Below are 17008 nucleotides of genomic sequence, written 5' to 3'. Positions count from 1 at the left end.
TCTCCCCACATATATTCCGTATCTTAAATTTTTGAGTAGTGATTCATGAATTCCAAAAGGGCAAATTTTCATAATCTGAAAGGCTGGAATGTGGGGCTGCCTGTATTTGGTTTTCCGTTAGCTTTCCAGCATTCAAATTGGGGAGGGGGTAAATCAACGTTGGTGGTTGCATCATTTATTTTCTAAATAACAAGCTTACCTTGTATAAGATTGTAATAATAGCTGTATATCAAAAGACAATACATCACAGCATGTTCTTTTCTCTCCTCAACCCCCACTTCCAGCAGTATCTGTTACATTATAGAGCTTCAATCCCAGGTGTTTTTCATGTTTAGTGCAATTAAATATTTCATGCAGACTTTGTATTGCTATGAAGCAAACTAGGCTCTTGTCTGTCCAAAACCCAAGCAAAATGTAGCAAAAACCATTGAAAAATGAAATATAATGCATGCATCAAATTAATTGATAAATAACTGCAGCTCAACTATTCTTAAAGCTCTAATTGTATTTTACCCACAAAAATACTTTTGCCAATCAAATATGCTTCAAAGAAAAAAATCCTACATGATACTTGTAACAAAAATAAATGCTTCATCTTTAAGATCGTTCCTCCAAACTCTTGGAACAACCCAAATAAAACACTAGCATTAATCTAGGTAAGTTATCTGGAATGCTGCTAAAAAAAAGTGTCATGGTATTTAAATATTAGCATATTGAAACATCATTTTCTAATAGAATACTGAAAAGTGCATTTGAAAATGATTTATGATACATCATGTGCATTTTCAGCAGCTGAGGAAACTCAGTGACCAATGAATTTAGACATTAATAGGGAAGAAATATATATATAATTTGTCCGTCCTGGAAAAACATTAGTGCTGGAAAAGAGGATTGCTGTGAATTAAGCGCTGGCAGAAGCGCCCCATATTCCACTATACAGCTGAGTCATACAATCCAATAAATCAGTTTCCATCCCAGATTGATTTGAGTTTGGTCATTTCAGATTTGGCAACAGGTGAAGAATGCCAATGAGCCAATAGCCGCATTCACAGAGCTGGAAAACTTAATGTAACATGGCGAGCATTTTCCTTGCCGAATACCACCAAAACAGATCAACTGATCTTGAGATCAGAAGGGAGATAAGTCGCAAATGATTAGTTTTCAGATTTCAGTGAGCCTTTCTGGACAGTGTTCCAGTGGACACTGATAATCAGATGACCAAATTAAGTTATTAAAATGTCCCCATTGCCAATCGGCCTACTATTACAGAAATTCACACATTGAAAATAGTCAAGGTAACGGGGTGCAGCCAGGTTAAAAACCACATGATTAAGGAAAAACTGAAGGAGTTAAAAACTCCCGGTTGAAGATTTATTTCAGTGGTGAGTCAAAACTGTTAAGATCAGTAGGATAATTATTTATGCAAACTACAGTAGAGCTAGATGTGATCTGGTATTGTACTTAAAAAGGATTTATCAAAGATACGTATGGGCTCCCAGGAAAAAAACTTTGAAGGACTAATACAAAAATAAAATCCAATAACTACTTGCATTCAAAAATCAGACTAAATTGTCAAGTTTCTTCTGAATTTCATCATCCATGACCACTTATTTGAAGAATATCATGGTTCGATAAAGTGACTCAGAAATCCAATCCTAGATGAACTGTAAATGAATTCCTTTTCTAGAACAGCATGTACTTTGCAAAAACCATGATCTCCTTAGAAATGGTATATTGAAATGGTGGTCTACTCCTCTAAGAAGTTCTCAGATCTATTTTAATTCTGTTTGTTTGGCTCAGTTTGCACCATTCTTATTAATCCAGAGCCTGACCACAAAAATCTCAAACTATTATAGCACTGAGTGAATGCTGCATTGTTAGAAACACTGAACCATAATGTGCTATGAGATATTAATATGAAGCATACAAATGATCATGAGAACATATGAAATAAGAGCAGGAGAAGTCAATTTAGCCCTTCAAGACAGTTTCACCATTCATCAAGATCATGGTCGATCCAAGTCAACCCCATTTTCCTGCACTAACCCATATCTGCGATCCCCAGAAAGCTATGATTATGACCAGCCCTCTGGGATAGAACATCTTGAAGATTCACCATTCTCTGCGTGAAGGAATTTCTCATCTCAGTCCCCTAAATGACCTACCACTTATTCTGACCCTTGGTTCTACATTCGTCAGCTAGGGGAAACATCATCCTGGCCATTAGTCTGTTGAGCCCTGTAAGAATTTTCTAAGTTTCAATGAGATCACCTCTGATTCTTCTAAATTCTAGAGAATACAGGCCTTCTCAAGAGCTTGTGAATCTTCACTACACTCCCTCTATGGCAAGTATAACCTTTTTTTTTTAAGGAAAGGAGACCAAAACTATACACAATATATTTTGTTTTCTGCAGATTATACATTGCTTCTTTAAATACTAGCCACTGTGTTTACGGTCATTCCTTCCAATGTACTTTCCCTAATTAACTCTCTCCTCATATCTTCACAGTTTCATTTGTTTAGATTTCAGATTGAACTACATCACTTTCGAACTTGATGCAAAATCCTACCATTTTATGACCACTCTTCCCTAAAGGCCCCTTTACAACAAGATCAATTAAAACTTTCTCATTGCACAAAATAAGGTCTAAAATCGCCCTTTTCTTCAACATATTGATCTATTAAAACCATCCTGTGTACTTCCCATGAATTATTCCTCCATTTTAGCGGCATTAATTTGACCTGTCCAGCAGATGGACAAAGAATTTATGGCAGCATTCAAAGAACCGGAAAATCCTCACTGTGACATAGCTATCATTTATCTCTCAAAGTAATACTGCTAAAATAAATTAACAGGCCATTTATTGCATTTGCTATTCATGGGATCCAGTCGCCATGCTTGTCTGCACAATGGTAATTATCCTTGCAAAGTAAGTCACAAGTTCTGGAATTCTTAATGACCTCCTGAGGATATGATAAAGCACCACAGAAATGCGAGTCCATTCTTACTATGAAAGTATTGTTTTTTTTCCTCCTTGTAAGACATCACAGAAAAGGGAAAACTATATTTGAAGCATCCAGACCAAAAACTGACCAATTAACAAAGGGAACTGATCATATGTAAATTAAGCATTTGTTGGAGAAAACTCTCCAGGCTATGCTTCTTGCTGGCAATTGCCATTACACTACTGTATACATTATTAAAACACAACAAGTCCAGTGTACATTAATACTCTGGTCAAATTTTGATTGTACTGATCTCAGCTCAATTTTAAGTCTGTTCTAAACTATTACACAATAATTAACAGTGACCTTAATTATATGCAGTTTACTTTGCATGTTTCACAAAATTCATTGCTTTCTGAATAACCAAGAATTCAAAATATTCACTTCATAGAAAAACGATACTTACAGTTGGGAAACTAACTACTTGGGAATTACACTAAACTGAATTTCTCATTCCTTCAATACATAGATTATATGCATCTTTCTTACACATAGTGACATAGGAGACCAACTCCCAGTGGAGCAACCCTATTTGTCTTATTCCCTCTTTCCTTATTTCCCTGCAACTTATTCTCTTTCACACATGCCCATCAACTCCCCTTTGATTCCTCTGCCATTCACCTACACCAAGGGGTAATATAGAGTTACTAATTTATCTAAAAGCAGGTCTTTGAGACGTGGAGGAAACAAGTGCACCCAAAGGAAGCTCATGCAGTCACAGAGAAAGCATGCAAACTTCATGCATAAAGCATCCAAGATCAGGATTGAATCCCTGTCCTCGTAGCTCTGAGGCAGCAGCATTAAATGCTGCTGTTGCACTCTAGGGTCTAAATGTGGCATACAAGATTATGTTTAACGATTCAGATGGCAATCAAGAAATGTTAAAATCAGTTTAAGGTTGAGAAATGTGGCTCTGAAACTAATGTTCTAAATTTAAATAAATTACAGTGATACGAGGACAGAATTGGCTAAGGTGAACTCAGAAAATAGATTACAGGGTAAAAGAGTAGATCAACAATGGCTGACACTTAAGATATTTCATAGATCTCAAAGATATGTTCCAGTGTGGAAGAAATGCTCTATGAGAAGGATGGACTATCCAGGCAAGGATGGTATTGAATTGAAAAAGGTATTCAAATGTTGTTGAGTTAAGCCATAGGTTTTGGATACTTCTAGAGAGCAGCCGAGGATGACAAGAACAAAATGTCAAGAGGAAGAATAGGAGAGTAAATTGGTAAATAAACAGACAATAAGCACTTCTATAGGTTTCTAAAAAGGAACAGTACCTGTACTAAGTATTGGTCCCTTGGAGAATGAGAATAGGTAATTAATAATAGGAAAATGACACTCATTCTAAATATTTTGGATTGATCTTCACTTCAGAGAAACCAAAAACATCCCCACGAATAATGGATAAGCAAGGGGCTAAGTGGAGGGAAGAATTTAAATAATCTATTACTAGAAAAAAAGTAGAAAAATTAATGGGGCCAAAGGCTGAGAATTATCCATGACCATGGTTGCCTGCATTCTCGGGTCTTCAGAGGTGAGGAGGCTATGGGTTGCAACCTACCAAAATTTTCTGGACTGGAAAACTGCATTTGTAATGCCTCTGTTCAAAAAGGGAAAAGCAAGAAACTAAAGGCAATTGGAAAAATGCTCGAATACACTATTAAGGTAATAACAGTACCTTCAGAAAAACTATAAGATGATGAAACAAAGTCAACATGGTTTTATGAGCAGGAAATCATGTTTCACAAATCAGTTAGAGTTCTTTGAGGATACAACAAACAAATAAAGGGGAATTAGCAAGTTAGGTGCTACATAAAAGGTTACCGCACAAAATAAGATAATACACTAGCATGGCTAGCTAAGTAGCTAACCAACTAACAGAAAACGTAGTTGGGATAAATGGATAATTTTGCCACAGGGATTAATGCTGGGAGCTTTAACTATTTATAACCTACATTGATTACTTGGATGAAGCAACTGAGTATAATATAAACAAATTTGCTGCTGATAAAAATTTAGGTTAAGTGAGTGGGCAAGAAGTTGTCAGAGGGAGTATAAAGTGGGAAAATGTGAGGTGATGTAATTTGGAAGAAACAATGGAGATGATGTACTTTGGAAGAAAGAATGGAAGAGCAAAATTATCTAAACATAGCGAGACTACAAAATGTTGTGACACAAAGGGATCCAGGAGATTATGTTGAAAAACAAGAAAAGTTAGGTACAACAAGTAATGGAATGTTGGCCTTTATTATGCAAGGGGTAAGGAATGTAAAAGTAGTAAGTTTGGATGAACACTTGATTTTGTAACTAGAGTACCATGCTCAGTTTTGGTCTCCACACGTAAGGAGTGATCTGCTTATATTGGAGACAGTGCAGAGAACTAGGATAATTCTTGTGAAGGAGCTGAAACATGAAGAAAGCTTGAGCAGGTTGGGCCTATACTCACTGGAGCTTAGAAGAATGAGAGGTGATCTTATTGAAACCAAAGTACTTTTAAGTTTTAATTCATACTTCCAACTGTAGCTAACTGGTGTGGAAGGTAAAGTCTAATTGCACTAAGTGAAAAATACTGCAAATGGTGGAAATCTGAAATAAAACAAAGTGCTTGGAATACTCAGCAGGTCAGGCAGCATTCGTGGTGAGAAACATTAAAAGAAACAGTTAACATTTCAGGTTACTGATGAGACACATTAATGATTTCTCTCTCCATAGATGCCATCTGATCTATTGAGCATTTCCAGCACTTCCCATGTTTAATTATACTGAGGTTGGGAAATGTAAAGTATTATATTTTGATAGGAAGAACAAGAAAAGACAGTACGAACTAGAAGAGATAGCAGAAAAGACATCTGGAGATATATGACAAAGTTTGTTAAACACAGCAAGGCAGTTTGAGAAAATGGCTAAAAACATGGCTGAAATGTAGAAACATGAGTATACAAGCATGGAAGTCATGGTGAATATCCACAAAACACTAGTTCTACCAGTTCTGTATGCTAGATTTTAGGAAAAATGTAAACAATTCTGAGAATGCAGAAGGGATTTACTGATAATATTCCAAGGATGAGGGACTTTTGTAACATGGACAGACTGGACAAAAGTGGATAGAGAGAAACTGTTCCCAATGGTTGCAGGCTCAAGAATTAGGAGACATAGGATGAAGATGATCAGTACAAAAAACAAAAGTGACATGAAGATTCACCCCCACCTCAAAAAGAAAAAAATGTTAGGATCTGGAATGCACTACCAGGAGTATAGTAGAGACTTATTCTACAGAACATGCAAAGGGAAACCGATAAGAAAGAATTTGGAGGGTTTGGGGGGCTGGGTGGAAGGTGGGAAGGAAATGGGAAAGAGATTATTTTGGGTTGCTCTTACACAGAGCTGGTACAGTCGATGGACTCAATGACCTCCTTATGAGCTGTAACCATCTGTGATTCTTTAATTACCTATTTTGCATTTCAGTCTAAAAATAAAACAATGCAAGCATAAGACACATTATAACCTCATTAAAATGACTGTATATATTTCTACTTTAACATGACTTGTATCATCTTTTTAAAATTCAAAAAGAGCCAGGATTAGAGCGATGAGATCTCGCACTGCAATCTGCTCACAAGTTTGGCTCTCTCTCTCTCTGACGTTGAGGCTTGGAGACAGGACAAAAGCAGCAATGCATTAGAGGCCCAACCAGTCTCCGAACATTTTTAAACTTGGAAACTTATGTTAAAAACAGTATATTTTCTGAAAGCTTGAAGCCAGCACTGGAAGTAATTATAACAGGCCGAGCCGTTTTGAAATAAAAACATAACCGATATTTTTAAAACAACATTTGAAAAAGACGGCTGAGCCCTACTACCACCTAAACAAAATCACCAGGCAAGGCCCCGAGCTTGAACCAAAGAAAAAAAACCACTGGGAGGAGCATCTTTTATGAATTTACTGCAAAATAAAGTAAAACAAAAAGGAGAGAAGTTGTTTTGAATTCCCTTTCTTACCAGCGGTTGGATTTCGGACCGGGCTGTGGGGACTTGGAATCGATCGATTTCTTCCATCATTTTGAACAACGTAGTGATGTTGGAGGCCCTTTGTCCACACAAATAAAGACCCGCCGCTCGCTATTTGTGACACCTTCGATGTTTATCTCTCCAGCCAGTCTGATTATCTCATCTTATTTCTCAAACGAGCCCGAAGCCAGTCTCCATCTCACGCAGAGACAGTGACTCAACTCCAGCTTCCGGGTCCGGAAGTCGGAGCCACCTCACCTCGCAAGACCCCCACCCGAGAAAAAAAATACTCTACTTTCTCCAAAAAAATTATCACTTATGTATTAAATAATGCAGAAGAAATCACGTTTTTGATCCGTAATTTTTTTCCCTTTTTTCCCCCCCTCGCAATGACTCTTCCATCCTGCTCGGCATCGTCAGAGGCAATCCCGTTACCCTGGTGACGTCCGGCTTCGGAGAAGCAAGATTCAACATGCAGAAAAACACAAAGTTGGTTGGAAATTTGATGCAAAAACATAAACTGCATTAACGTGAAACATTAACTCTGATTTCCTTTCCATTGATGGTGCTTGACCTGCTGAACTTTTCCAGCATTTTTAAACTATTATTTATGATAAGCAGCATAGCCAGAGAAATTTTAAATTGTGTGTGTGTTTGTGGGGAAATAAACCTCTTTTAATATTTTTACTGACATCCGGAATGTGACTTTCATTTCTCTTCTCAGGTAGGAATAGGTTTGGAGCAGCGGAAGTTGGGGTTGCCTAGGAGACGGGATTCAACTTCCGGCTGCGGAGGGTCGCATTGCCGTTGGGGTTCGGCCGATCGAGATGCCGCCGAAACAGAGAACCAAATCGGTAATTTCATAACATTTATCGTATTTTTTTAGAAATTAAAACAAAACGTAAGTGAAAGGGTCTTTCTTTCCAACGGTATTATTGTTTGCACGTTGATCAGTGCGGTAGATGATGGAGAGTGGAAACCTCGTTCGCCCCACAGACATGAGAGGAGAACGATCCCGGTTCACGTTTGTTGTCCCTTCTGAGATCAATGCTTGGCTGTGCTCAGCGGCTGGACAGTTACTGCCAGCAGCCCCTCCACCACCCACCTACCTTCCCCCGCTCACCTGAACTCACCTATCCCCTGCCTGTGTGTGCTCTTCCCCTTCCCCCTCCCTCCTCCTCCCCCTCCCCATCCTCCGCCCTCCCCCTCCTCCTCCCTCCCCCTCCTCCTCCCTCCCCCTCCTCCTCCCTCCCCCTCCTCCTCCCCCTCTCTCCCCCTCCCCCTCTCTCCCCCTCCCTCCTCCTCCCCCCTCCCCCATCCTCCGCCCTCCCCCCTCCCCCTCCTCCTCCCTCCCCCTCCTCCTCCCCCTCCTCCTCCCCCTCCCTTCCTCACTCCCCCTCTCCCCCTCCCCCTCTCTCCCCCTCCCCCCCTCCCCCTCTCTCCCCCTCCCCCTCCCTTCCTCCCTCCCCCTCCCTTCCTCCCCCTCCCTTCCTCCCTCCCCCTCTCCCCCTCTCCCCCTCCCCCCTCCCTTCCTCCCTCCCCCTCTCCCCCTCCCCCTCTCCCCCTCCCTCCCCCTCCCCCTCCCCCTCCCCCTCCCCCTCCCCTCTCTCCCCCTCCCCCCTCTCCCCCTCCCCCTCTCCCCTCCCCTCTCCCCCTCCCCCCTCTCCCCCTCCCCCCCTCTCCCCCTCCCCCTCCCCCCCTCCCCTCCCTCCCCCCTCCCTCCCCCTCCCTCCCCCCTCCCCCCCCTCCCTCCCCCCTCCCCCCCCTCCCTCCCCCCTCCCCCCCCTCCCCCCCCTCCCTCCCCCCTCCCCCCCCTCCCTCCCCCTCCCCCCTCCTCCTCCCCCTCCTCCTCCCCTCCCTTCCTCACTCCCCCTCTCCCCCTCCCCCTCTCTCTCCCCCTCCCCCTCCCTTCCTCCCTCCCCCTCCCCCTCCCTTCCTCCCTCCCTTCCTCCCTCCCTTCCTCCCTCCCTTCCTCCCTCTCCCTTCCTCCCTCCCCCTCTCCCCCTCTCCCCCTCTCCCCCTCCCCCCTCCCTTCCTCCCTCCCCCTCTCCCCCCCTCCCCCTCTCCCCCTCCCCCTCTCCCCCCTCCCCTCCCCCTCTCCCCCCTCCCCTCCCCCCTCCCCCTCCCCCTCCCCCTCCCCCCTCCCCCTCTCCCTCCCCCCTCCCCCTCTCTCCCCCTCTCCCCCTCCCCCCGTCTCCCCCTCTCCCCCTCTCCCCCTCTCCCCCTCCCCCCCTCTCCCCCTCCCCCCCTCTCCCTCTCCCCCTCCCCCCCCTCTCCCCCTCCCCCTCCCCCCCCTCCCCCTCCCCCCCTCTCCCCCTCCCCCTCCCCCCCTCTCCCCCTCCCCCTCCCCCCCTCTCCCCCTCCCCCTCCCCCTCCTCCCCCCTCCCCCTCCTCCCCCCTCCCCCTCCTCCCCCCTCCCCCTCCTCCCCCCCTCCCCCCCTCCCCCCCCCTCCCCCCCCTCCCCCCCCTCCTCCCCCCCCTCCCCCCTCCCCCCCTCCCCCTCCCCTTCCCCCTCCCCCTCCCCTTCCCCCTCCCCCTCCCCTTCCCCCTCCCCCCTCCCCCTCCCCTTCCCCCTCCCCCCCCCTCTTCTCCTCCCCCCTCCCCCCCTCTTCTCCTCCCCCCTCCCCCCCTCTTCTCCTCCCCCCTCCCCCCCTCTTCTCCTCCCCCCCTCCCCTCTTCTCCCCCCCCTCCCTTTCCCCCCTCCCCTCCCCCAACTCTCCACCCCCCCCCACTCCCCCTCCCTTCATATTCTGGCTTCTGCCTTCTTCCTTTCCAGTCCTGATGAAGAGTCTTGACCCGAAACATCGACAGTTTATTTCCCCTCCATAGATGCTGCCTGACCTGCTGAGTTCTTCCAGCACTTTTGGTGTATTGCTCCAGGTTCCAGCATTTGCAGAATTTCTTGTGTTTCCTTTCTGATAGCTGCTCTTTTTCTGCATCTTTCAAGTTATCTTGCTACTTATAACACTGCGAAGCATCAGGGAGGGAGAGAGTTGTGTAGATGCTATGCATCTGGAGACAATCACCCCCCCCCCCCCCCCCCCCCCCCCCCCCATAGCAGGTACTTCTAGGGTCCAGGAAGTAGATAAAAGGGTGACTGTCAGCGGGGAGAAAAAGAAAGGGAACAGGCAGATGTTGCAGAGGACCCCAGAGTCTGTTCCCCTCAGTAACAGGTTTTCTGCTTTTGATGCTGTTGAGGGGGATGACCTACAGGGATCAAGCAGCAGTAGCCAGGTCTCTGGCACTGGGACCGGTCCTGCTGCTCAGAAGGGAAGGGAGGAGAAGAGGAAGGCAGTAGTGATAGGGGACTCGATAGTCAGGGAAACAGATAGGAGGTTCTGTGGAAGTGAGAATGAATCCTGGATGGTATGTTGCTTCCCAGGTGCCAGGGTCCAGGATGTCTCTGATCGGGTCCACAGCATTCTTGAGCGGGAGGGAGAACAGCCAGAAGTCGTGGTACGTGTTGGTACCAATGACATAGGTAGGAAGAGGGATCAGGTCCTGAAAAGTGAGTTTAGGGAGCGAGGCAGAAGGCTGAAGAACAGGACCTCAAGGGTAGCAATCGCAGGATTGCTGCCAGTGCCACGTGATAGTGAAGGTAGGAATAGGAGGAGATGGCAGATGAATGTGTGGCTGAGGAGTTGCTGCAGGAGCAAAGGTTTTAGATTTTTGGATCATTGGGATCTCTTCTGGGGAAGGTGGGACCTGTACGGAGTGGACAGGTTACACCTGAACCCGAGGGGGACCAATATCCTTGCAGGCTGGTTTGCTAGAGTGGTTTGGGAGGGTTTAAACTAGTTTGCGAGGGGGATGGGAACCAGAGTGGTAGGTCAGAGGAAGAAGTGGATGGGGAAAAGTCAGATCTAACATGTAGAGAGGCTTTGAGGAAGGAGAAGCAGAGTATAGGGTATAAAAGTAGAAAGGTGGATAGGCTAAAGTACATTTACTTGAATGCAAGAAGTATCAGGAATAAGGGTGATGAACTGAGAGCTTGGATAAGTACATGGGACTATGATATTATGGCTCTTGCAGAGACATGGCTGTCACCAGGGCAGGAATGGATATTGAATATTCCTGGATTTCAGTGTTTTTAAAGGGATAGGGAGGTGGGGGAGAAGAGGAGGAGGGGTAGCTTTACTGGTCAGGGATACTATTACAGCTGCAGAAAGGGTGGATAATGTAGAAGGATCCTCTCTAGAGTCAGTATGGGTGGAAGTTAGGAACAAGAAAGGAGCAGTTACTTTACTGGGAGTATTCTATAGGCCCCCAGGCAGCAGCAGGGATACTGAGGAACAGATTAGGAGGCAGATTTTGGAAAGGTACAAGAATAACAGGGTTGTTATCATGGGAGACTTCAGCTTTCCAAATATTGAGTGGCACCTGCTTAGTACCAAAGGTTTAGACTGGGCGGAGTTTGTTAAGTGTGTCCAGGATGGATTCCTGTCACAGTATGTTGACAGGCCGACTAGAGGGAATACCATATTGGATCTAGTATTAGGTAATGAACCGGGTCAGGTGACAGATCTCTCGGTGGGTGAGCATTTGGGGGAACAGTGACCACCGCTCCCTAACCTTTAGCATCGTCATGGACAAGGATAGGAGCAGAGAGAACAGGAAGATATTTAATTGGGGAAGGGCAAATTATGAAGATATAGGGCTAGAACTCACGAGAGTAAATTGGGATGACATTTTTGAAGGGAAATGTACTATGGGGATGTGGTCGTTGTTCAGGGATCTCTTGCAGGATGTTAGGGATAAATTTGTCCCGATGAGGCAGAGAAAGAATGGCAGGGTGAAGGAACCATGGGTGACGAGAGGTGGAACAACTAGTTAGGAGGAAGAAGGCAGCATGCATAAGGTGTAGGCAGCAAGGATCAGATAGGGCTCATGAGGAATATAGGGTAGCAAGGAAGGAACTTAAGAAGGGGCTGAGGAGAGCAAGAAGGGGACATGAAAAGGCTTTGGCGAGTAGGGTTAAGGAGAATCCCAAGGCTTTTTTCACTTATGTGAGGAGCAGAAGGATGACAAGAGTAAAGGTAGGACTGATTAAAGACAAAGGTGGGAAGCTGTGCCTGGAAGCTGTGGAAGTGGGTGAGGTTCTCAATAAATACTTCTCTTCAGTATTCACCAAGGAGAGGGGTCTTGATGACGCTGAGGACAGTGTTGGTAAGGTTAATGTTCTAGAGCGTGTAGATATCAAGAGGGAGGATGTGTTGTTAGAAAATATTAGGACAGATAAGTCCCCGGGGCCTGACGGAATATTCCCCAGGCTGCTCCGCGAGGCGAGGGAGGAGATTGCTGAACCGTTGGCTCGGATCTTTGAGTCCTCGTTGTCCACAGGAATGGTACCGGAGGATTGGAGGATGGCAAATGTTGTCCCCTTATTCAAAAAAGGTAGTAGGGATAGTCCAGGGAATTACAGACCAGTGAGCCTTACATCTGTGGTGGCAAGCTGTTGGAAAGGATTCTTAGAGATAGGATCTATGAGCATTTAGAGAATCATGGACTGATTAGGGACAGACAGCATGGCTGTTGAAGGTAAGATCATGTCTCACGAACCTGATAGGATTCTTTGATGAGGTGACCAGGCAGATTGACGAAGGTAGTGCAGTAGATGTGGTCTACGTGAATTTTAGTAAGGCGTTTGACAAAGTTCCACATGGTAGGCTTCTTCAGAAGGTCAGAGGGCATGGGATCCAGGGATGCTTGGCCGTGTGGATTCAAAATTGGCTTGCCTGTAGAAAGCAGAGGGTTGTGGTGGAGGGAGTGCATTCAGATTGGAGGGCTGTGACTAGCAGTGTCCCACATGGATCGGTTCTGGGACCTCTAATTTTTGTAATATTTATTAATGACTTGGATGAGGGGTAGAAGGGTGGGTTAGCAAGTGTGCAGATGACACAAAGGTCGGTGGTGTTGTGGATAGTGTAGAGGACTGTCGAAGATTGCAGAGCGGAGAGGTGAATGGCAGAGGGGAGAGGTGAATGGAAGATGGAACTGGAACTGGAACCAGAACCAGACAGGGGAAGAGGGTAGGGGGAGAGTTTGGAAAAGCCTGTGTGTGAACTATGTGTGTAGTGAGTGGATGGAACCAGTAGGGGGAGGGGGACCAAGGTGGGTGAGAAAAGAGACAAAAATGGAAGGACCAGATGTGGATCAGAAAGGGAGAGAAAGGTGGGGGTGGAGGGTGTGGTGGTGGGTAGGGTGGGGGGGAATCGAAACCTGTGGAATGAATTGTTAAATAAAACTAGAAAACTCAATGTTCATGCCACTGGGTTGTAGACTGCCCAGGCTGAATATGAGATGTTGTTCTTGTAGTTTACATTGAACTTTACCTTCACACTGAAGAAGGCCATGGAGGGACAGATCAATGTGGGAAAGGGAAAGGGAATTGAAATGGCATGCAACTGGGAGCTTGGGATGCTCCAGATTCCAGCATCTGCAGTCTCTTGTGTCTCCAGCTTGGCAGCAAACATGACATAAGACACAGAAACAGAAGAAGGCTATCTGGCTCCTCATACCTGCTGAATCGTTACCTCAGATCCATGTTCCTTCCTGAATCTCATATCCATCAACTTTCTTAATATCTGAAAATCATTCCATCATGGTCTTGAATATACTCAGAGACTCCACAATCTCTAGGATAGAGAATTCCAAACACGCTCTACTCTCTGGTGAAGAAATTTCTTCTGTCTGAATGCCGACTCCTTATTTTGATACTGTAACCATTGGTGTAGGCAGCCCTGCCAAGGAAAACTTCAATTCCATATCTACTCTATCAGGAGAGACAAAGGACTGCAGATTCTGGAATCTGGATGAAAAACACTATGATGCTGGAGGAACTCAGGCCAGGCAGAATCCATGGAGAAAAACAGGCGGTCAACATTTTGGGTCAAGACCACTCTTCAGGACCGACGATAGGAAAAGGGAAAGCCCAATATTTAGGAGGGAAAAGCAGAGCATTGGTAGGTGGACAAAAGTGGGGAGGCGGGATCAAGCTGGTCATAGAACCCCGCCTCCCCTCTTTTGTCCACCTTTCACTGCTCTGCTTTTCCATCCTGTACATGGAGCTTCCCCTTTTCCTAGCTTCAGTCTTGAAGAGGGGTCCTGACCCGAAACGTTGACCGCCTGCTCTTCTCCATGGATGCTGCCTGGTCTGCTGAGCTCCTCCAGCATCATAGTGTTTTTCATCTACTCTATCAGGTCCCTTAAGCGTTTTGTGGAAAGAGAAACAGTTAATGTTTCGGAATTGGTATTGGTTTATTATTGTCACATGTACCAAGGTACAGTGAACAGCTTGTCTTGCACACCTTTCATATAGATCAATTCATTATACAGTGCATTGAGGTAGTACAAGGTAAAACAATAACAGTTAACAATGACAGCTACAGAGGAAGTACAGTGCAGGTAGACAATAAAGTGCAAGGTCATAATGAGGTAAATGTGAGGTCAACGGTCCATTTTATCGTACTAGGGAATCGTTCAATAGCTTTATAACAGTGGGATAGAAGCTGTCCTTGAGCCTGGTGGTATGTGATTTCAGACTTTTGTATCTTTTGCCTGATGGGAGAGGAGAGGAGAGAGAATATCCAGGGTGGGTGGGGGCTTTGATTATGTTGGCTGTTTTACTGAGGCAGCAAGAAGTATAGACAGAGTCCATGGAGGAGAGGCTAGTTTCTGTGATGTACGGAAAACAAGTTAATTTTCAATAGTAAGGAATGTGGGTAAGGAATGAGCAGAACAAAGGAAATATCTCTGATGGGGGAGACCAAATGACTTAATGTGCCATTTAGAAACATTCAATGCTTCTCTATCTGTGCTATGTGTTGCTAATAGCAAAGCTGTGGGATGTACCCAGTAAGCCAGACTACACTAATAGAAAGAGAAGAACTGAGCCAAGATATTGTCAGGCAGAAATGGCCAGTTATGATACAGAAAGAAAAAGTGAGTTATCTAAAATTGGAAAATTCAATATTAAGTCCGGAAGAGGAGACTCCTTTGCAAATATTGAATGCATACACCAGCCTGGAAGAAGTACAGATGAATCACTGCTTCACCTGGAAAGACTGTTTGGGTCCCTGTATGGTGGGAAGTAATAAGGTGAAAGGACAAGCATTGCATCTCCTATCGCTGCAGGGGAAATTGCCTTAAGCGGGAGAGTGGTTGGCGGGGATGGAAGAGCGGACTAGGGAGTTGCAAAGGAAGCAATCCCTTTGAAATGCTGAAAGGGGAAAGAATTATCTTTTTGGTGGTAAAGTCTTGTTGGAGATGGTGGAAATTGTGAAGGTTGACCTGTTGAAAATGGAGACCAGAGCAGAAAGTTGAGGTGCAAGGGAACTTTGTTCTTGCTCTGTCCAGGAGGAGAGGGGTTGAGGGAATAGAGGTGCAGGAAATAGATGAGCTGTAGTCAAGGGCTCTGTCAACTGTGGTGGAGGAGAAGCCATAGTTCAGGAAGAAGAAAGACACTTCAGAGATACCTGTGTGGAATTTTAATTGTTTCTTTCCACAGATGAGGCCTGACAGTATGAGTGTTGACGTCAAATTCTGTTTTTCTTTCAAATCTCTACCATCTGTATTTTTTCCCTTTAAAAAAATTTGTATGTTTAAATAAAGTCAGCTCTTGGTCTTCTAAACTTGGAAGAATATAGGCCCAGTCAACTTAACCTCTCCTCATATTATGAACCTACCATACCAGAAATCAATCTGATGAACCTTCATTACACTGCCTCTATTGTAAATATATTCTTCCTCAGTTAGGGATTTCAGATGCAGTCTAAAAAGGGCAAGAATTCTCAAATCCTTTTGCAATATAGCTAAAATACACTTTGTCTTCCTAATTTTTTGCTGTTAACTTTTAGTGATTTGTGTATAAGGACACCCTGTCCCATTAAACCTTACTAAATATTTAGTTCTCCATTATTTCCAGAAAGTTTAGATAGATAGATATCTTTATTAGTCATATGTACATCGAAACACACAGTGAAATGCATCTTTCGCGCAGAGTGTTCTGGGGGCAGCCCGCAAGTGTCGCCACGCTTCCGGCGCCAACATAGCATGCCCACGACTTCCTAACCCGTACATCTTTGGAATGTGGGAGGAAACCCACTCAGACACACGGGAGAACGTACACACTCCTTGTAGACAGTGGCCGGAATTGAACCTGGGTCGCTGGCGCTGTAATAGCATTACGCTAACCGCTACACTACTGTGCTTCTGTGTCTTCTTCTATGAAGACAGGTACGAAATAATTGTTTCATTTCCCTGCCATTTCCCTATTCCCCAATATATTTTTCTTCCATGTGAGTCTGTAAGGAACCTACCTTAACTTTAGCTGACCGCTCAGTAAATACAGCAATGCTATCCTGAGAACATGACTGCTATGCCAAATAAACATTCAAAACATTTATTTTGTATGTCAAAAAGTAGGCAGAGATAACTGTCCTGATTTTCTTTGTACAGTGCTCCAAATGTCATGAGCCAAACTGTATTCCCTTCCTTTCAACCTTCACAGAAATCTTCTTTCTGAGTCTCATGCATTTCTGATAAATAACTTTTATATCCTGCCATGAATACCTCATTTTTCTGAAGTCATAATTCATATGGAGTTCAGCTCCACATTCATTCAAGATGAGCTCCCAGTTAAGAGATGTCTTTTTTAGAATGCTATTGTCTCAACTGCCAGGAGCCTTGTGCATGCCCTGAATGTTTAGGAAAAAGCTGTGCATGATGCTTGCAATGAGGGGCAGGCTGATATTACTGATTTCTGAGAAGCGACACATTTGAGGAGTGGGATCCACAATTTGAGAGTTTGGAAATCAGGAAATCTGCCTCCACCTTAGAATGTGTCATAGAGTCACATGGCATGGAAACAAGCCATTCAGTCCACCACTTCCACGCCTACTAGTGTGCACCTGTTTGTATTAAACCCATCTTCCAGCACTTTGTTTATAGCCTTCTACGCTTAGGCGATTTAAGTGCTCACTTAGACA

At 44.8% G+C, this 17008-nt stretch overlaps 2 protein-coding genes across 5 annotated transcripts in view; one reads left to right on the top strand and one right to left on the bottom strand.

Moving 5' to 3' along the window:
* Positions 1-7243, bottom strand: part of fam219aa (family with sequence similarity 219 member Aa) — a 33741-nt gene extending 26498 nt beyond the window's left edge. For all 4 annotated transcript variants that reach the window (XM_052032291.1, XM_052032304.1, XM_052032299.1 and 1 more), the window contains exon 1: positions 7014-7243. In XM_052032291.1, the coding sequence (XP_051888251.1) occupies positions 7014-7073 (60 nt within the window). In that variant the 5' untranslated portion in view covers positions 7074-7243. The remainder of the gene's footprint in view (positions 1-7013) is intronic.
* Positions 7244-7437: 194 nt separating this feature from the next.
* The window catches only part of dnai1.2 (dynein, axonemal, intermediate chain 1, paralog 2), a 115384-nt gene continuing 105813 nt past the window's right edge, over positions 7438-17008 (top strand). The window contains exons 1-2 of the mRNA XM_052032280.1: positions 7438-7511; positions 7747-7876. Coding sequence (XP_051888240.1) covers positions 7850-7876 — 27 coding nt within the window. The 5' untranslated portion in view covers positions 7438-7511; positions 7747-7849. The remainder of the gene's footprint in view (positions 7512-7746; positions 7877-17008) is intronic.

This window comes from Pristis pectinata, chromosome 2, assembly GCF_009764475.1.
Source record: "Pristis pectinata isolate sPriPec2 chromosome 2, sPriPec2.1.pri, whole genome shotgun sequence".
Classification (NCBI taxonomy): Eukaryota; Metazoa; Chordata; class Chondrichthyes; order Rhinopristiformes; family Pristidae; genus Pristis; species Pristis pectinata.
This window is presented reverse-complemented; position numbering and strand designations above follow the sequence as displayed.